Source organism: Microcaecilia unicolor, chromosome 1 (assembly GCF_901765095.1).
Source record: "Microcaecilia unicolor chromosome 1, aMicUni1.1, whole genome shotgun sequence".
In the NCBI taxonomy this organism is placed as follows: Eukaryota; Metazoa; Chordata; class Amphibia; order Gymnophiona; family Siphonopidae; genus Microcaecilia; species Microcaecilia unicolor.
This window is the reverse complement of record NC_044031.1, coordinates 649,968,727-649,990,560: the sequence shown is the minus strand read 5'-3', so window position 1 is coordinate 649,990,560 and position 21,834 is coordinate 649,968,727. Positions and strand designations below refer to the sequence as shown.

At 44.1% G+C, this 21,834-nt stretch overlaps 1 protein-coding gene across 2 annotated transcripts in view; it reads left to right on the top strand.

The window, feature by feature from the left end:
* KDM2A (lysine demethylase 2A) overlaps positions 1-21,834 on the top strand; it is a 380,937-nt gene that overhangs the window by 262,620 nt on the left and 96,483 nt on the right. For both annotated transcript variants that reach the window (XM_030185811.1, XM_030185820.1), the window contains 3 exons: positions 14,685-14,774; positions 17,084-17,119; positions 17,333-18,090. In XM_030185811.1, the coding sequence (XP_030041671.1) occupies positions 14,685-14,774; positions 17,084-17,119; positions 17,333-18,090 (884 nt within the window). The remainder of the gene's footprint in view (positions 1-14,684; positions 14,775-17,083; positions 17,120-17,332; positions 18,091-21,834) is intronic.

Here is a 21,834-nt window from a genome sequence, read left to right as displayed (position 1 = left end):
GACCCTCTTAGCCTTCCTTATCAGCGCTTTGCATTTGACTTGACATTCCTTATGCCGTTTCTTATTTTCAGTCGGTTCCTTCTTCCATTTTCTGAAGGATTTTCTTTTAGCTCTGATAGCTTCCTTCACCTCACTTTTTAACCACGCTGGCTGTCGTTTGGTCTTCCGTCCTCTTTTTTTAATACATGGAATATATTTGGCTTTCCCTAAAACCATATTGATATTCATCCAAACACTGTATCAACTGTATACATTCCTTCAATTGTTGAAGAACAGTGTTTCCAATTACCTTCAATATTATGGGAACCTCAGTGATCAGTCTATAATTACTTAATTCAGTACATCTAAATGATCACCCTTTGAGTGGTTTAACTGTAGAAATCTTACATTTTCCTTGCACCTTCCCAAAAGATAAGGATTTCTCCCCAATCCTAGATAATGTCAGAGCTACTACTGATGCCAAACCCCTAATAACTGCTGCTGAACAAAGATTAACCAATGATTTTGTGGGTGTTAAAGAAGATGCAACGTTAGGTACCTCCTGTTCTGTTGGTAAATCAGTCGGTTCAAACATCACTAACTGTCTCGATGTCAAACATATCTACATTCCCAGTGGCTACCAATGATTTTTCTAAATTATCCACCTGCAGTAGATAAGCAGCAGAGTCCACAGGAGTAGGGCACCCCCAGAACAGTACCATTCTTATGGCTTTGCACCAACTGTCTCACAGTACTAAATAATTCCTTTGGTCTGTGTAAAGCAGTTTCTCTCATCCTCACATAAAGACAGATATTCCAAAAAGCGTAACTTGTAACTCTCAAAATCATCAATATCCCTAGTATTTTGCCATAGTCGTTCACTTTGACGCAATTCTCTGCGCACCTGCTGCACTGCAGGGCTCATGCAAGGTCTAGACCTATAATGCAAACTTCTTCATTGGCGCCACTATATCTAATGCTAACCCTAAGGAAAAATACCAGTCATCTACCAACTGGTCCAGAGAATCTTCCTTATCCAAAGTGAACAAAGACAGCCATACCTTCCTCTGCTCATTTAATTCACACCCAACTAGAATAGCCCTTATTCGCAGTGGTGTGCTGGTAAATGTTTAACAGGCTCTCTCCCCGGTCCACCTCTGCGCCCCTCGCCTACCTCTGCACCCCCCCCCCCCCCCTCAAAATTACAGAGCTGACTATAGCCGGGGAGAGAGCCTTGGGGGGGGCAATGCATTACTCCAGGAAAAAAAAATTAAATGATCCCAGGTTCCAATCTAATTCATGTTTAATGTGGGATAAAATGCCATAAATAAGTAAATAAATATAAACTTTTAACGTTGAGCACCTGATTCTCAAAGTGGACATATTTTATTTTCATTATAGTGTTTGGAATTTTTTCTACCTTTGTTGTCTGGTTACTTTGTTTTTCTGATCATTCTGTCCCAGTATCTGATTCTGCTGCTAACTGTCCTCTTAACTCCGTTTCCAGGGCTTCCTTTCCATTTATTTCTTTACTTTCCTCCTTTCTTCTTCATTTCTTGCCCTACGTCCGTAAGTGAAAGCTGGGTCCTCCGCAGACTTGACTGTCCACTGGATCCAGCTTCTACCTATTTTCTCCATCCATGAAGAGTTTTCCTCCTCTCTTCCTTTTCCCTCATCTCATCTCCTTCCTCTCTCTTCCCTCCCCTCCATCCATGTCCAGCATTTCTTCTCTCCCTTCCCTCCCCTCCATCCATGTCCAGCATTTCTTCTCTCCCTTCCCTCCCCTCCATCCATGTCCAGCATTTCTTCTCTCCCTTCCCTCCCCTCCATCCATCCATGTCCAGCATTTCTTCTCTCCCTTCCCTCCCCTCCATCCATCCATGTCCAGCATTTCTTCTCTCCCTTCCCTCCCCTCCATCCATCCATGTCCAGCATTTCTTCTCTCCCTTCCCTCCCCTCCATCCATCCATGTCCAGCATTTCTTCTCTCCCTTCCCTCCCCTCCATCCATCCATGTCCAGCATTTCTTCTCTCCCTTCCCTCCCCTCCATCCATCCATGTCCAGCATTTCTTCTCTCCCTTCCCTCCCCTCCATCCATCCATGTCCAGCATTTTTCCACCCCCCTCCATCCACGTCCAGCATTTTTCCACCCCCCTCCATCCACGTCCAGCATTTTTCCACCCCCCTCCATCCACGTGCAGCATTTTTCCTCCCCCCCCCTCCATCCATGTCCAGCATTTTTCCTCCCCCCCCACCCTCCATCCACGTCCAGCATTTTTCCTCCATCCACGTCCAGCATTATTCCTCTCCTCCCTTAACAGAGAAATAGGGTCTTTTCTACAAGCATCTTGAAGCTAAATTATTAACTTTTAGTGAGGGGAGCCTGATAGTTTGGGGCTATTACAGTCTTACCTGTGACCTCTCTTTGGATAATTCTAATTCGGTGATCCAGTATGCAAAACAGGATGTGGTCAGGCTTTTGGGGTTTCATGCATAACATATTCTGCAAAAACCACTAAGTTCGATGCAGATCACAATTTTAAAAAAGCTGGTTATAACCAGGAATTACAGTTTTAAAAAAATACAGTAAATTAAAATAAAACATCATCCCCCGTTATCAATTCATTGCCCTTGACAAATTTCCTAAACTAGTTTTCAAGTAAGTGTGACTTAGAAGATATTTGGAGCTTGCATAATCCTGGCATGAGGGATTATACCTTTTACTCAGCCTTCTACGGTTCCTACAGTAGAGTTGATATGTGGCTTCTAGAATGGTCAAGCTGTAACCAAGTGCAGTAGGTTACAATCGAGGCTGGAGTGTGGTCTGACCATGCCCCAGTTTTGCTGCAGCTGGCTTCCCCTTGTCATGATTTTGACGCTCACTACTGGAAATTGAATGATCAGCTGTTGGTCGATCCTCAGTTTCAATCACAGCTGGAAAAAGATACATTAGAGTGTTTTGCAATCAATAACAGGTTGGGGTGGTAACACTTTGGGAAGGCTTTAAGGCTTTTAAGTGTGGTCAGTGTATCTCTAGAGGAGCCTATAGACATCGGGATCGACAGAGTCACAAGCTGGAGCTGTGGAAAACTATACTTCGACTTGAGAGGTCCCATAAACAATACCTTGGCTCGGCCAATATCTTCTGGTTTCTGACTGGACGACTTAGAGACCTTCTTGATTTGGAACTGTAGGATATCTCTTGGGTGATGCAGAAAACACAACAGGAGTATTTTGAGTGTGGTGACAAGGCGAGCCGACTCTTGGCTCATAAACGAGAGTCGGCAAGCGCTCAAGAAGATCATCCAAATACAAGATGTACAAGAGAGGGTAGTTACCACAGAGGCTGAGATCAGACAAGCTTTTGTCACTTTTTACCAACAGTTGTATACCCCAGATTACAGTCTATCCGCAGAAGGTATTGCGGCATTTCTGAGTACTGTAGAGCTTCCTCAGTTGCGGACATCTGAAGTTGATTGTCTAGCCTCAAGAGGAGGCAGAAGTGTTTCAAGCTATAGCAGCTCTTCCCTTGAGCAAATCCCCAGGTGTAGATGGGCTCTCTAACAAGTTTTATAAAACGTATGCTTCCCATCTCGTGACCCTTATGACTTGTATGTTCAGTGCCTTATTAGAAGAATGGGAGCTCCTCTATACTTATGGCAGGCAGGGATCTCTGTCCTGTTGAAGCCAGGAAGGGCAGAGGACCTTTTTTGTTCTTATCACCCGATCTCCCTGTTGGCTGTGGATTACAAGATTTTAGCAAGTATCTTAGCCTCACGATTACAAAAGTATCTTCCAGATCTAATTTCAGGGGACCTGTCAGCTTTCATATTGGGGAGTCAACCATGCAATAATGTCTGCATATTGTTGGATCTCATCTGGGCCATGCATCATGGGTTTTCCTTGCGGTGCTCTTAGCCATAAATGTGAAGAAGGCCTTCAATCAGGCCCTTTGGACTTTTATGCAAGCCATTCTGCCTAAATTTGGATTTTCAGACATGGTTGTCTCTTATTTATACTAATCCTGTAGCTTGTCTAAATATTAATGATGTACTACTACTACTACTATTTAGCATTTCTATAGCGCTACAAGGCATACGCAGCGCTTAACAAACATAGAAGAAAGACAGTCCCTGCTCAAAGAGCTTACAATCTAATAGACAAAAAATAAATAAAGTAAGCAAATCAAATCAATTAATGTGAACGGGAAGGAAGAGAGGAGGATAGGTGGAGGCGAGTGGTTACAAGTGGTTACGAGTCAAAAGCAATGTCAAAGAGGTGGGCTTTCAGTCTAGATTTAAAGGTGGCCAAGGATGGGGCAAGACGTAGGGGCTCAGGAAGTTTATTCCAGGCGTAGGGTGCAGCGAGACAGAAGGCGCGAAGTCTGGAGTTGGCAGTAGTGGAGAAGGGAACAGATAAGAAGGATTTATCCATGGAGCGGAGTGCACGGGAAGGGGTGTAGGGAAGGATGAGTGTGGAGAGATACTGGGGAGCAGCAGAGTGAGAACATTTATAGGTTAGTAGAAGAAGTTTGAACAGGATGCGAAAACGGATAGGGAGCCAGTGAAGGGTCTTGAGGAGAGGGGTAGTATGAGTAAAGCGACCCTGGAGGAAGATGAGACGGGCAGCAGAGTTTTGAACCGACTGGAGAGGGGAGAGGTGACTAAATGGGAGGCCAGCAAAAAGCAGATTGCAGTAGTCTAAACGAGAGGTGACAAGGGTGTGGATGAGGGTTTTGGTAGAGTGCTCGGAAAGAAAGGGGCGGATTTTACGGATGTTGTAAAGAAAGAAACGACAGGTCTTGGCAATCTGCTGGATATGAGCAGAGAAGGAGAGAAAAGAGTCAAAGATGACCCCAAGGTTTCGAGCTGAGGAGACAGGGAGAATGAGAGAGCCATCAACAGAAATAGAAAACGGGGGGAGCGGGGAAGTGGGTTTGGGGGGGAAAATGAGAAGCTCGGTTTTGGTCATATTTAATTTCAGGTGGCGTTGAGACATCCAGACAGCAATGTCAGACAAGCACGCTGAAACTTTGGTTTGGATGCAAGGTGAGATATCAGGAGTAGAAAGGTAGATTTGGGAGTCATCAGCATAGAGATGGTAGGAAAAGCCATGGGATGAGATTAATGAACCAAGGGAAGAAGTGTAGATAGAAAAGAGGAGGGGACCAAGAACAGAACCCTGAGGTACGCCGACAGGCAGAGGGATAGAAGTAGAAGAGGATCCACCAGTGTGAACACTAAAGGTGCGGAGGGAGAGGTAGGAAGAGAACCAGGAAAGGACAGAGCCCTGGAATCCAAGTGAGGACAGGGTATCGAGAAGTATGCTTGATCGACAGTGTCAAAAGCAGCAGAAAGATCAAGAAGAATGAGGATGGAATATTGACCTCTGGATTTAGCCAGTAATAGGTCATTGGAGACTTTAGTAAGCGCAGTTTCGGTTGAGTGGAGAGGGCGAAAACCAGATTGTAGTGGGTCAAGAATAGCATGTGAGGAGAGAAAATCAAGGCAGCGGCGGTGAACAGCACGCTCAAGTAATTTGGAGAGAAAAGGAAGGAGGGAGATGGATCGGTAATTAGAGGGACAAGTAGGGTCGAGTGAGGGCTTCTTAAGGAGAGGTGTGACCACAGCATGTTTAAAGGCAGCAGGGACCTTTTCCCTATATATCGTGGGACTGTTAAGGGTGCCCTCTATCTCCTTTGATCTTTGCACTTGTGATGGAACCCTTAGCACAAGGCATTCTTGATAGAGTGAACATACGTTGGATAAAAGAGATCGGGAACACAGACTGCTGCTCTACGCCGATGATCTGTTTACGCTTGTGTACCCTTGGACACCCTTGCAGCGAATTCTGGATTTCTTTGAGAAGTATGGTAAAGTTTTGGGCTTTAAAATTAATGTGACAGTCTGACCTCCTTAATCTTAGTTTCAGGTTCTCAAAGAGCAGAGTTGGCCTCACTTTTCCAGTTTCAATGGGTGACTTGGCAATTTAGGTATTTAGGTGTACTATCCCTGCTGACATGGGTCATCTTTTTTAAGTTAATTATCCCCCCTACTTCAAGAGGTCTTTGCAGAGTTGGAACTGAGGGAGGGGCTTCGGTTTTATTGGCTAGGTACAGTTAATGCTATCAAAATGGTCATCCTGCCCAAGCTTCTTTATTTGTTTGCGTGCCTGCCGCTTCCAGTCCCAAAAGGTGGGGTTTTTTGGGGGGCGGGGGGTTAAGTAAGTTACAGTGGCAAGTTTTTTCTTATATCTGGTGATGTAAGCTTCCAAAGGTGCATAGAGGGAGAATGTACATGGATAGAGGCCATGATGGAATGGGTGTCCCAGATTTTCTTAGACTTATCAGGCTTCTCAGCTTACACTTGTGCTTGAATTGATTGCTTGCCCCACCAAAACCATGGGTCTTATTGGAGCAGGAATTATTGCGTGACCCGCCCTTGAAGGCAGTACCATGGTAATCTTTGGGAGAACTTAAAATTTTGGGGGACTCCTATGGAGTCACTTGCGTTTTAACGGTGTGGCATGAAACTTGGTCACTTTTTTCCCTCAGCAGCAGCTTTATTTTTTTTATTTTGATACTTACATTCAGTGGGCTCCTTGGTTCCTGCCTTGCACTCATACAAAGGTCTTTCAGCAGGGGGCCTCCCAGGGCCTGCGAACTGTAGGACAGCTGGCCATTGCTGGAGCTCTTATTTGTTTTGAGGCACTGCAGGTGGAATATGGTCTCCACCTGGCAGATTTTTATTCTTACTGTCAACATACGTATTTTATGAATCAAGTTGTGCTGTCTCATTGGCAGAAGGAGGATTTTGAATCAAGTTGTGCTGTCTCATTGGCAGAAGGAGGATTTTGCCCTTTTAAAAGTTTTTCACCTGGGCTCTGGAGTGGCCTAATTTCTCATCTCTACAAACTCTTTTATATAGCAAACCAGCAGTTTGTATTTATGAGAACAAGTGGGAATAGATGTTGGGATTTTCTTTCGATTAACTGTGGGGCATTGTTTTTCAAGTTACTTAGTGTCCATTGGAGCTATTGTCACAGAGCATGGTTTTAAGATGTTGTATCAATGGTACTATACGCAAACAGGCCTTCATAAGCTCTTGGGTTTGGGTTTGGCTTTCTGTTGCCGGGGCTGTGACCAATTAGGTACATTTCTGCATATTTGGTGGCATTATCTCAATGTGCAACTGTACTGGAAGATGGTGGTTTTTTAAGGAACATATTGCACATTATATTCTGTTGGACATCTATATTCTTTTGCTGAACTGCTTCCTGGCAGATTTAGGTGATGTCCTGCATTTGGTTCCCTGGTTGCAGCAGCAGCCAGAATTTGCTTGGCTACCTATTGGAAACGATTGGAGTTGCCACCTAAGGAGGCATTAGGTGTCAAATTGACTACATTTGTTTGGTGATGAAGCTTATGGCTCTTAACAAGGACACTATGGACTTCTTTTTGCGAGTATGGTGCCCATATCAAATATGACGATCCCAGAGCTAACCTTCCAGTTGGTGTTTGCAAATTGGGGGGGGGGGGTGGGGGAGTAGGGGATGATTTTATGGTTGTTATTGTTTAGCTTCTTTTGACATTCTGAGGGTGTTTTGATTATGTATACTGTTTCTTTCCCATGCTTTTACTTGCCAATTCTTTAATAAAAATTTAAAATAAAAATAAACTCTTTCCTGCCAGTGTCTATCATCTTCTCTGAAAGTCAGCCGGTGCTTTCTTGGAGCAATCGATCCTTTCAGACTCTTCTCTCCCACTGCTGCAGTCCTAGGCTGTCTTTGATTTCTCTTCCCACCGTAAGACACCTTTTGCCACTTACTTGACCCCACATGATCTCAAGAAGCTGCTTCTGGTTGTACTTGGGCCAGCACATTATTAAGCCAAGACTCCTCCTCAGTCTTTACTTTCCTTGACTGTGACTAGTAGGGTGAATGGGAACAGCCACCAGTATTTTATCCATTGTGATATTAAATATTGCACCACTGTAACATAGATGACAGATAAAGACTGTATGGTGCATCCAGTCTGCCCAACAAGATAAACACATTACATAAGGTATGATGTGATAATACCTGATCTTGATTTCTCCTTGCCATTTTCATGGCATAGACTGTAGAAGTTTGCCCGGCACTGTCCTTGTTCTAAAACTTCTGAAGTTGTCATCGAAGCCCCTGAAAAGCTCAACTTCAGCCCATCCAAATCTATTCAGCCACTATCAGGGCACAGACCGTAGAAGTCTGCCCAGTACTTGCTTCCCAATTACCATTGTTGCCATCTAATCTCCACTAAGCTTTTTTGGATCCATTCCTTCTAAACAAGATTCCGTTGTGTTTATCCCATTCATTTTTTAATTCTGTTACTGTTTTCATCTCCACCACCTCCCGCGGGAGGGCATTCCAGGTATCTATCACCCTCTCAGTGAAAACATACTTCTGACATTCCTGAGTCATCCCCCCTTCAACTTCCTGTCCCTGGAAACTGTTTGTGCAGTCCTTGGGTGTTAACCTTGATCAAGCTAAGATAAAACATTTCATCTATGCATATGACATTACTGTATTTCTCCCTGTTTCTCAACTGTGGTCTGATACATTCTCCCTTATTAGAACTTCAGTTTGTATGACAGATAACTGGATTGCATTCCACAGGCTTAATATAAATAAGAGTAAAACCAAGTTTTTATGGGTGAGTCCTACATCAGATCCAAGATATGTTGTGACCATATCTTTGGATAACAGTTTTCTTTGGATCGTCATTCAGGAATTTTAGGGTTGGATATAGACCATCTACTGTCTATGCAGTGTCATGCTCATTTATTAAACATTTTTATACTGTTGAGAAAGTTGAGGATCTTTAGAAAATATTCAGTTCTAGTGGCTTTCAGAATTTTAGTTCAATCTTTAATTCTCTCTAGACTGGGCTACTGTAGTCTAACGTTAGCTGTTTGTTCTAAATCATTGATCCACCATTTACAGCTGCTGGAAAATTCTGCTGTTAGACTGATTTTCAAATTATCTCGATTTGAGTCACTTCAGTCTTACTATTCTAAGCTTCATTGGTTACCAGTTACTGAGAGAATACAGTTTAAATTAGGTATTACCACTTTAAAAATTCTTACTGGTATAATTCCCAATTATATGTTGAATTTAATATCTTTGTTGTGAGGACCTTCCTCTAGATATAATACTCGTAATCTTTTTCAACTTAGATTTCCAATGTATAAGAATTTAAAATCAAACGTCTTACTGTCCAGTATCAGTTAGCTCATCTCTGAAACAAACATCCAGTGTCCTTGAGGTCTTGTACCCATTATCTTCAATTCAGAAAGTATCTAAAAACTTTTTTTATTTTGTATGGCAGGTCTATCTAATGCTTAGTTTATGGTTTAAGGCGGGATTATTTAATGTTTAATATATGCTGTTTAATCTATCCTAATTATTTGTAGCTCCTGGACTGATTGGTCCAGCTCTTGATTATTGTAATCCGTCTTTGAACTGAATAGATAAAAGCAGAATACAAGAACTGGTATAATATAACGTAACATTAATACCTTTTAACTATTTGAACATATTTATCATGTCACCACTTGTTTCTCCTTTCCTCCAGGGTATACATGTTCAGGTCAGTAAGTCTCTCCTCGTACATCTTGCAATGCAAACCCCAAACCATTTTTGTCACTTTTCTTTGAACCACTTCATCTTTTTACATCCTTACAAGATACGGCCTCCAAAACAGAACACAATAACTCCAAGTGGGGCCTCACCAACAAATTATATAGGGACACTAACACCTCCTTTCTTCTGCTGGTTATTTCCTTGTGTATGCATCCTTCTGGCCGCCTTGTTGGATTGTTTCATCACCTTGAGATCCTCTGACACTATCACCCCAAGGTCCCTCTCCTGAGCTGAGCTTATCAATCTCTCTTCTCCTAAGTGTGGTACATCTCTTTTGGATTTCTGCATCCCAAATGCATCACTCTGCACAGATCCTTGACCATTCTTCCAATGTTTGGAGCTCTCTTCTCATGGTTTCTACTTCCTCCAGGGTATACACACTATTGGCTATCTTCGTGTCATCAGCAAAAAGGCAACCTTTTCCTACCACAGACGTGAGGCTTACCAGTCTGTAGTTTCCCACTTCTTCCCTGTCTCTTCTTTTGTGAAGAGGGACATCAGCTCATCAGCAATCCTGCGGAACCTCTCCCATCTCTAAAGATCTATTAAATAAATCCTTAGGTCCCGCAAGGACTTCAGAGTTCCCTCAGTATGCTGGGATGCATCCCATCCGGCCCCATAGCTTTGTTCTCTTTCAGATTTTCAAGCTGTTTATAAACGCTTTCTTCCGTGAACAGCGCAATATCCACTCCATTCTGAGATATACCCTCAGCAGCCAACTGCGGTCCTCCAGGATTTTCTGTCGCGAACACCGAAGAGAAATATTTGTTTAACACGTTCACTTTACCTTTTCACTCTCCACATAGCCATTTCAGTCTTACAATTCCATTCCTAGCTTTTCTCCTTTCCCAATTATGTCCAAAAAAGGTCTTGTCACCTTGCTTTACATCTTTAGTCATTTTTTTTCTTCCGCCTGCGCTTTTGCTAGCCGTATTTCTCACTTTGCTTCTTTTGAGTTTAATCCAGTAACCTTTTCTGTTATCCTGTTGCGTTCTTCTGTATTTCTTGAACAAAGCCTCTTTTGCCTTTAATTTTTCAGCAGCTTGTTTGGCGGCTTCCTGTTTCTCTTGTTTTTGTTTACTTTCCTTGTGTAAAGATCAGTTGTCATATTTGTAGCAGCTTTCAGCTCAGACCACTGTTTGTCTACTTCACCTATGCCTACCTATGCCATCAGCTCCTTCAGGTATTCCTCCATTTTACCAAAATTAGTACATCTGAAATCCATGTTTTGTGTGTCTGTACTCCACTTTTGCTCTTAAATCAAACCATATTGTGTGGTGATCACTATTACCTAGGTGGGCACCCACCCGGACATTGGAAGCACTTCATTTGTGTGAGCACTGCCCTTCCCTCTTGGGTTTCGTCACCTTTTGTCTGAGCAAGGCACTTTGGCAGGCACTAGTATCTTGCCCTGCATTTCTGCAGTGTCAGTCTTGCAATGTGTTGGAAAATATCTGCTCAGATATCATGCCTGCTGAGTTCTTTTGTTGTCATGCTTGGCGCAATATCTCCTCCTTTTGGACGAAACTGTGGAAACCAGCAGTGATGTCCTAGAATGTTCAAACTATCGAGCTCCCAAGCTTATGATGTGCTCTTTCCACCTTTATACATGGAGTGGAAGTTTCACTCTCCAGTTCTAGTGAACAAAGAGACTAACAAACTCCCATCACTACCTCTGTATAGTCCTTATAAATATCCTGCTCAGGAGCTCCCCAAAATTGTAAATTTACCCTACGGGACCCATTTTCCAAGTCCTCCAACTATTCCTCCAGCCTCTTTTTCGCCCCTTGTATACTTGCTAATCATCCATGCAGGGCATTATAGCCTGTTTCATAGCGTTCAAGATGTTCCTCTGCTTGTTCCACTCCGTGCCCCAGCTCTTGAATGTGTGCCTTCATTTTCCATCATTGCCATAATCTCCTCCTTTAGCTCTCGCATTTCAATTTTCAACTCTTGTATCTGTTTTTTCATGTCCCTTTTTGTAATAGTGTTGTCCAGCTGCTCAGCACTCACTTTAATTTTATCTGCCATATCCATAGCCTCCGCTGTCATGACCAAGCTCCACTGCTGAACGTGTAGCACACTAGCAATCTGGCTAGAGCTTCACGTAGCCAGGTATTTAAAATGCTGCAGCTGCTTGAAGGTACTCATTAGTGGGTCCTCTGCTCCCTCCAAACAGAATCACTGTGGTGCAGATCAGAAGCCCTACACTGTTCCAAACAGCGCTCTAAAATTAGCGCCGGAACAGCACAGGGTGTTAACACCCCTATGATCAGAGCTAATAGCATGCAAATTTGGGTGCACTATTACCTCTGATCTTAGGGGTACTTCTGTGGGAGGATTGTGCCTGGGCATGTGTCCAAAGCACAGTCCTCCCACAGAAGTTGTTTGGCAGGTCCAGGCTGTCAAAAAAAAAAAAAAAAAATCCCAGACCTGTCAAACAGCAGAAGAGGTTTGACAGGTCTGTCTCTCGGACCTGTCAAACCTGATTGGGAGGTGGGGGGAGAAGGACTTGGTACACCGCTTTTCTGTGGTTACAATCAAAACAGTTTACATATTATATACAGTTACTTATTTTGTACCTGGGGCAATGGAGGGTTGTGACTTGCCCCACCCCTCCAAACACTAAAAAGACCTGGTGATCCAGTGGGACCACTAGCCCCTGGGTAGAGTGTTCCCATTTTGAGAAGACGCCTGCAGAGGAGGGAGAGAGTGCTACTCTGTCCCTCCCTCCCTCCAACTTCAAGGTAAGCTGCTGCTGGGGGGGTTCTGGAGCAGATGTGGAGAGCTAGCGGCCCCACTGGACCACAATGGTCTTGTTAGTGTTGGGGGTGGGGGTGGGTGCTAGCAGTTCCACTGGACCACCAGATCATCTTAGTGTTGGGGGGGGGGGGGGGTTTTGAGAGGATGGGTTTAGATTTGACAGGTCCAGGAGAAAATCCCAAACCTGTTAAATGTCTTCCGTGGGTCTTCCCCATTTCTCCCTTGCTGGTAAACCCTAACACCAGCGCCAAGCTGTCATAGGGGGAGCATTGCTCTTTTTTGATGTGCTGCCCACTGATCATAAGGGAGAAATGCAGGAGACCCTTGTTTGCATACATTTGCATGCAATTAGCAGGACTGCTAATTGCATGCAAATGTATGCAAACTTCAGAACCTGGGGCGCAGGGAAACACGGGCGCTAGTCCGGCACTAATTGTCTCTGTTGCCTGTGTTGCTTTTGATCTGAGCCTAAGTGTTCTCAACTCTAGGGGTGATTCCAAGCTAATTATTCACCAGGCTCACCATGAGCTCTGAACTCAAGCACCCATCTTCACTGATGATGTCACTTCCTCGCACGTGTGCAGCCCGCTAGGAACATTATCGACATTCATGCAGCCCCCCTGTGTATAATGGTTGCCTACTCCTGAAGTAGACCATACATCAGATGGTTTGGGAAGTTGGTTGGAACACATCTACTATAATAAAAAGCACCTTCAATGTTCTGAAGCTGACCGTGGCACACTTTAAGTGAAGCTTTCGTGAGGTTCGTCAGTCTGTCACCATCTCTCTCTGTCCCGCCCTCACGTCAAAACGTGATGACGTCGAGGGTGGAACAGTGAGAGGGAAGGGCACATCACACGCATGAGGGTGTCGTTCCTCCCTCCCTTCCAGTTCCAGGCCCCCTCCCTCCGATTTTTAAAAGTCATCTTTAGTTACCAAGTCAGGGTTACGGCGGCAGGCAGCAGCGGTTAAACGCGTGCAGGCTCAGCCCTTCTCTCTCAGCTGTGGTCCCGCCCTCATTTCCTGTCTCCACAAGGGCGGGACCACAGCTAAGAGAGAAGGGCCAAGCCTGCACGCGTTTTACCACTGCTGGCCGCCGCCGTAACCCTGACTTGGTAAGTTAAGATGGCTTTTAAAAATCGGATGGAGGGGGTCTGGAACTGGAAGGGAGGAAGGGGAGGGACAACGTCCCTGGAACTGGGAGGGAGGGAGAGAGGGGACCCTGAAGCTCGGAGGGAGGGAGGGGACCCTGAAACTCGGAGGGAGGGAGGACGACCCTGGAACTCGGAGGGAGAGAGGGAGGACGACCCTGGAACTCGGAGGGAGAGAGGGGGGATGACGAACACGGAGGGAGGAGGGACACTGGAACTGGGTGGGGGGAGGGGGGGCCCTGGCATACACTCTTAATCTCACACACACACACTCTCTCTCTCACAGACACACTCGCACCCAGTCTTTCTCTCCCTCTGTCACACACACACATTCACACTCTCTCTCTCTCTCTCTCACACAGTCACTCTCACACACTCTCTCTCAAATATACACACTCCGAGGAAAACTTTGCTAGCGCCTGTTTCATTTCTTTGAGAAATGGGCCTTTTTTGCTAGTATTAGCATAATGTACACGGACCCAAACTAGCATAGATATTGGATATCTGTCTGCATAATAGTAATTTGTAGCCACACAGGTCATGGCTTAAATGCTGGCCATGGTGGTTAATACATATATTCAGCACCTCCATACATATAGTGTGGTGAAAATCACTGCCACTGTTTTGTTTGGTCGAAGTCTGCTATTTGGCAGACCTAAACTAAATGTATAACTTTTGTATAGTGGCTGAATATTGTTGCTATATGGATAATTTTTGATTTCCACTCTTGCTCCACCCCTCCATGATGTGGACAGTATTGGGGCAGATAGATGTTTTTCAGGCCATTGATAACCTTCTTTGAAAATTGACCTCAATATGCTTTTCCCTGGTGGAGTCTGTTGAGAAGTGCTGTAATGGTCATAGCAAAGTCTACACATGGCTGGAAGCAGAAGGTCTGAACTCTGTAGAGGGAAAAAGTGTGGGCTGTGGATCAAAACTCTGCAAGTCAGAAAGCAATGGAATAGGCAAACTATGTGGTTTCAGCAAGCATAAGTGCATTGTTACCACTTCATAGCTGCAGGGAGGGGGACTGGAAGGGTATACACGAGGCAGGGAAAGAATTAACAGGCAAGGCATATCACACACTGACTGTTTAGTACTTATCTCCTGCAGATGGATGGAGCAGGACTGCTGAATGAAGAGTTGCCCAACTGCTGGGAATGTCCCAAGTGTTACCAGGACGACAATTCTGACAAAGTATCGGTAAGCAGTCAAGGAAGACCACACAAATATAGACTCCCTCTCTCTGCATCTCACAAAGCACTGCTGTTTCCTCTAATCACACTCATCTGCATGTACGTGGCTTGCACAGCTGGTGATACAAGTCTGTATTTAAAGTTCTTTCACTGTGTAGTAGGGTGCTCTGGAAGAGCTTAGAGATTGTGGAGGTGCAGTGGGTGAAGAAGCACTATACAGTGCACTTGGCTCCATGAGAGCCACCTTACACTCGGTTCTCTCCACCCCTTCCTGTACAGAGGCCTACCCAGCAAGGTCTGAGCCCTGCTCTCCCACGAGTAAAGCTCCAGCCCAAAATGGTGCACACCACAGCAGCTGCCGTCAAGCAGCGAAAAGAGAACCTACAACGGGCACACACTGTGAAGATGGCCAAGCTCAGGTTGGAGGCACTACCCAGGAGGAAGTACTTGGGGTACCCACTGCTGCAGAAGCACAGAGTCTATGCTAGCAGTGGCATGGAACAACACACCCATAAAAAGGCAAGCAGAATGGGAAAGGGAGGGATGGAGAACAGGTTCTAAGATCACCATTGCTTCTTGTTTAGAGAAAATGATATGATCTGTATATACAAGCTAGGTGTCTGACCCTTTTTCTATTGCTAGTATTGTCCTTTAAAAATGCCCTTGCACTTAATAGATTTATTATGATGGCATCTTGTTGAGGACTGAGCACACACCCAAATCTAATTCTAGTCTTGGAGGGGGTTTAGCAATTGAGGGTAGACCTCAGGGCTGACTCGTAATTATTGTTAATGAAATCCACATCTTTATTCTCTATGCTATGCTTGCTGTCACAATCTCAGTTGTCAGCTTCTCAAAGGTGCATTGAGTTTGTTTTTAGGAAGACTAATGATGTTCTGAGGAAAATGCAGAATCAAATCAGAACATCAACTTGGTCCTGAGAGGTAAGAAAGATATGATTAGGCATCTGAAGTCCAGGTACCCTACTGTAGAATTTTGTAAAACTAAGCACTATCCAAAAATGTCAGGCGTTTGGGGGAAAAATGCAACTTCATTTTTCATTGCTTTGACTTCCTGTGTTCTACTGTTCCCCTCTTCCATTCCATTCCTACTCCTATCCTCTCCTCTGATGTTGCTCTATAGCAGCAGTTTGGCTCCAGAGACTGCAGTGGCAATTCTCCATCAAAATCAGAGGTAGTAGTTTTAAGCTTCAAAACCTGCCAGAGTGGTGGATCCCTGCTAGTGTAACAATGAGAGCCTAGCTCCTGCTACAGATGCTGTCTCTCTTTCCTGGTTGTGGTTTCTAGATACATGTAGAAATAAAAGGTCCAAAAATTTCCACAAAAGTTCAACACAAGAGAGAAGCAAGTGGAAACACAGTTTCAAGAGATCAAGCCAGGATCAGGGGTGAGATGCTCCAAAAAAACTTTATTGAGGACCCAACACGGTCCTCCGTGTTTCGGTTTTTAAAAAAAAAACCTTCATCAGGGGTCAATCAGTAGTAGCACATGGGATATACTGACAGACAAAGGAGCTTGTAAAAATGTAGTCTCTTGAATGAAATAAATAAAAAAAATAAAAAGTGTTGCCTCGTACCAACAGGTATAATTTAAAATGGTATTTTAAATTATACCTGTTGGTACGAGGCAACACTTTTTATTTTTTTTATTTATTTCATTCAAGAGACTACATTTTTACAAGCTCCTTTGTCTGTCAGTATATCCCCTGTGCTACTACTGATTGACCCCTGATGAAGGTTTTTTTTAAAAACCGAAACACGGACCGTGTTGGGTCCTCAATAAAGTTTTTTGGAGCATCTCACCCCTGATCCTGGCTTGATCTCTTGAAACTGTGTTTCCACTTGCTTCTCTCTTCTAGATACATGTTCCAGAATTTTTCCAACCTTGAGAAGGATGATAGGAGGGGCTGAACAAAAATAAAATGTTCAATGAATCTTTACACTGCTGAGGGTCTCCATATACAAATGAAATGTTGGAGCTTCCATGTCTTTAGTCTGACTTCCATTGTCACTACACCATATAGTTCAGGCATTCATCTTTATTCATGGCATCAAAGACTGGGCAGCCCATTATCTTGTATTAGGAACAAGCAACACAGATTGCATTTACAGTCCATTTTTACTGGGCAGAAAGATTGGATAAAAAGTAGAAAGCTGAATCTCTGTGACCTGAAGATATAAAGTACAAACTGCTTTGGAACCAAAATCCTTCATTTGGGTTGGGGGGGAAGGATTAGACTTAGAGGCATAATAAGCTTCATGTCGGTATTCTGAGTGTGTTCTGCTTACTGTTTTAGATAAAGATGGAAGAAGAGAGAATGCTCTTGCAGACGGTGAGTGGGCTCTTAAACTTTCAGTAGGAGGCTTTCTTATGCTGATGATGATTAGGAATTGAATCTAATTGTAACTAAAGACAGTGCAGCCCAGATATTGTGCAGGACAGTTCTCTCTCCCCTTCAAATTGTGGTAATCGTGATCTGTAAAAGTGAGCACTATACAATAAGGTGATCTATCATAATTCTCTTTTTAATCATGTTTCTTCCCAGAAACGAAAAATGGAAGAAAGCGAGGAAGAACAGGTACAAGCCAAAGTGCTACGCCCCTTGCGGAGCCGAGAGGAGCCACTAGCATGCCCACCCCAGTCACCCACATGTCGGCTGCAGCTGATCCACGACCCTGGGTCTCCTCCTCCATCTGCACGCAGTACGGGCACACGTTCCTCCCCTGGGGCAGGACCAAGCCATATTCCCTCTGGAAATCGTGATGAGCGCTTCAAGCGTCGCCAACTGCTGCGCATCCAGGCAGGTGACCTGGGAATGCAGCTGGCACAAGAGAAGGAGAATAACCCCAGTGGCAAAGAGCTGTCAGAGATAGAGCGGGCCAAAATCCGAGGCAACTACTTGACAGTGACCTTGCAGCGGCCCCCCAAGGACTTTCAGAGTACTTCTATTGTACCTAAGCTACAGGCCATCACCGAGTCCTCCTCCAATCTCCGCCAGGCACCACGTGTTGTTACCCATCACTCTACCCACAAAGCACACACCCATGGCAGGACTGAAGAAGAGGAAGATGGTGATGATGAAGAGGAGGAAGAGGAGGAGGAAGATGATGATGATGACGACAGCACAGAAGAGTGTATCAGCAATGGCTCCCGGGTTCATGGGCACAGTAGAACAGCAAGCTATCGTGAGCAGGATGGAGAGGATTTTGTCATGCAAAGGGATGTCTGGATGTCTGTTTTTCGTTATCTTAGCCGAAAGGAACTCTGTGAATGTATGAGGGTCTGCAAAACTTGGTACAAGTGGTGAGTCCAAAATCTCAGCAACCTCCTCTGTTTGTTTGATAACATGCTATATGTCTAGAGATGAATTGGCATTGAGGTGCATGTTTTAGAACAGGGAATTCCAGGGGTATTGTAGAACAGTACTGGGATATATTGAAAGTATATGTGAATCTGTGCTACAGTAGCAGAAGGGTGCAACAGGACAGGACCAAGGGGCATTGGTAGAGTTGTGTTAACCCTTTTGTGATTAGGGATATAGCTGAACTCAAGTATAAACCTTACTTTCACTGAAGGCAAGCAGATCAGTAATCACAGTGTGGGTTAAGTGACTACAAATAGCAGAAGAGAGAGGGTCAAAGTAAACATACAGGAACAAGCAGAAAAAAGCACCAAGGGCCTTCAAGTGTGGGACAATCAAGAATCCTTTATTGGTAGACCGACACGGGCCACGTTTCGGCGTCGGTACACCTGCATCAGGGATTAGTGTCAACCGGACTCTGGAAAGATATCAAACAATAAAAGCATGGCACATCTAAGCCAGCACCCAGTGTTATAGGTGAAACGTGGGAAAAGCCAGTAAACAGCTCATTGAGCAGTGTCCATGCAATCTCGCAAAAAAAAAATGCATGGATGCTGCTCAGTGAGCTGTTTACTAGCTGTTTCCGCATTTTACCTACAACATTGGGTGCTGAGTACCATATTTTTATTTTTTGATATCTTTCAAGAGTCTGGTTGATGCTGACTCCTGACGCAGGTATACTAACGCCGAAACATGACCCACATTGGGTCTACCAATAAAGGATATTTGTTCCACCCTTGAAGGCCTTTGGTGCTTTTTTCTGCTTGGTTAAGTACAACATGCACCAACTGATATTTTCAGAGTCTACAGATAACAGTTCATGCACAAGACTTCTCCTTTATCTGGTAGCTCTACAGTTGCATCACCTATTTTTCATAATGTAGTTGGATGCATTTCTCTTAGCTCTGAAATTGCCCTTTAACTGTTAGTTGTTAACTTTTTCTGCATGTTAGACATTTTTTTTTTCTTAAGGTTTAATGAATTTTTTTCAGGATCAAACAAATCCAACATCGAACAGCTAAACAACAAGACGAAACAAAAACATTGAGCAATTACATTACAATAACCAAGCGCAGCATAGTAATAAGCAAAAACTTCGTACAGCGAAAAGCTGAATAACTTATGATCTAGACATAAAAGCCCTTCTTCCCTTTGGGGAATTCCTTACAGCCCTCTCTTCCTATAGCATAAAAGCGTGAAATCTATTTCTCCAGTACCAAAAGGAGGGAGGCTCCTACTGCTTCTAATGCTTAAGTATGCATTTCTTCCCAATTCATAAGCCTTTCTTAGTAATAAGGGGCAAATTTTTATCCAAATCCTATATGCTTCCCATTTATTAAATGATAGTCCCTTCCAAGAAAAGACTACATGATGACCAAAAAGAAGCCCTAAGTACTGGTGGAGCGACCTCCAAAATGCTTGAATGCCACTACATCTCCAAAACTAACTCATCCAAAACCAGGAAAACATAAGCCTACCATTCGAAATGGACTTAGAATCAATTTTTTGTTAAAGAGCACCCTCAGATATTCCCACTCTAGTTAGCACACAGTGAGGCATATTTTCAAAGCACTTTGGGAGGCTAAGTGCCATAGATTTCTATGGAACTTTGGGAGGCTAAGTGCTTTGAAAATAAGCCTCAGTATCTCTCTGTAGCTTAGTGGTATAGCACTTCATTCATCGGGTTGCTCTACTCTTTTTGCTTTTTTAGAAACATGTCCCAATTAAAGTGCTATCAGACTGGTGCCAATATTTTTATATATTTTTTTTCCTTTTAAAGAATTCTTATGCCCCACCAGTCCAAAATACGTGTTCACTGCCTCACTACTTAATACTATTGTTTCAACATATATAATGATGTATGGCAGCTACTGTTTAAGCAAAAGCAATAACTTATCTGAGTCATGCATCTGGAGCTTCTTATAATGGCTGCTTAGTTGACACTATATATATCTCCTTCCTTCGCCTTCCCCTGAACACGCCCGACACCGCGGGTTTCACTCTTCTTTCTTCAGGGACTAGGGTTAAGACGGCCTTCTGCTCCTTTTTTGTTTCCAATGCCAGCTGCAGTCCTTTGAAAATTCCACTTGCAAGGCTTTTAAAGGCGCCCGATCAATGGCTACATGCTGAAACCTCCCACTGTGACATCACAGGAGTGGCGTCACAGTGACGTCTCCTGAGCCCGCAATCTCGGAGTCATTTTCGACTCCTCCCTCTCCTTCTCTGCCCATATCCAGCAAACAGCTAAGACCTGTCGCTTCTTCCTCTATAATATTAGCAAAATTCGCCCATTCCTCTCTGAACAGACCACCCGAACCCTCGTCCACTCGCTCGTTACCTCTCGTCTTGACTATTGCAACCTTCTCCTCGCTGGTCTCCCGCTTAGCCACCTATCCCCCCTCCACTCTGTCCAAAATTCCGCCGCACGTCTTATCTACCGCGTGAACCGATACTCTCATATCACCCCTCTCCTCAAGTCGCTTCACTGGCTCCCGATCCGCTACCGTATACAGTTCAAGCTTCTCCTATTGACCTTCAAGTGCACTCAATCTGCAGCCCCCCATTACCTCTCTACCCTCCTCTCCCCGTATGTCCCCACCCGTAACCTCCGCTCTCAGGACAAATCACTCCTGTCTGTACCCTTCTCCACCACCGCTAACTCCAGACTCCGCCCCTTCTGCCTCGCATCACCTTATGCCTGGAACAGACTTCCCGAGCCCATACGCCATGTGCCCTCCCTGCCCATTTTCAAGTCCTTACTCAAAGCCCATCTCTTCTCCCTTGCTTTTGGCGCCTAACCACCTCCCCATTCATGATACCTATACTGACTACATAGTTTATTACCTTTAGATTGTAAGCTCTCTTGAGCAGGGACTGTCCTTCCCCTTGTTTAAAATTGTACAGCGCTGCGTAACCCTAGCAGCGCTATAGAAATGCTAAGTAGTAGTAGTAGGAGTTGAACTAATCCCCCAAGTCCTCAGCCTTTTGTAGGTACATCGTTCGTAAATGTTGTCCAGTAGGTCAGTCAGACCATCATCACTCATCTCTGCAATTCGCACGTTTCTTACCTCCAGGCAGGGCTTCAGCTGGGGAAGAGGTCACTGTGTAAACTGAAAAAAGGTATTTTCCCCCGCTGATATTTGGGGCATTGACCAGTAGGCACCCAACCTGTTGTAGGTGCCTGATATTGTGATATATATGCCCTGTGGAGTATATGGTATTGACTGTTTTGAAGTTCAGCGTTTCCAATCTGCTTTAGGATAGCAGAATGTTTTTTTCTTAATCTTGCTGTATGGCATTCAGTGTTTTTGTGCTGTTGTCATTTACACTACAACTTGCTTTTTTCTTTTTTTTTTCTCCAAGTTCAAGCAGGGTATGCAGCTCTTAAAGATGGGCAATATAAGTCTGAAAGGTGACTGATATGTTGTCCTTGAAAAATTTCATAAAATGCTACGTCTTGGCCAAACATTTCCAAATCAAGGGGCTATATTTGAAAAAGCACATTGACAAGTCTGGACTTCTCAACCAAGTTTATATAAGGCCCTAAAGGTCAAAAAGAATTGAAACTACACCCACAGAGACATGGTTAGCTAATTCAATGATGTCAGAATGGGAGTAGCTTTTTCCTACCTGCTTTGCTGAATAACCGTATTCTAAGCAATCTGTAACCTATCTACTGCTTTTTT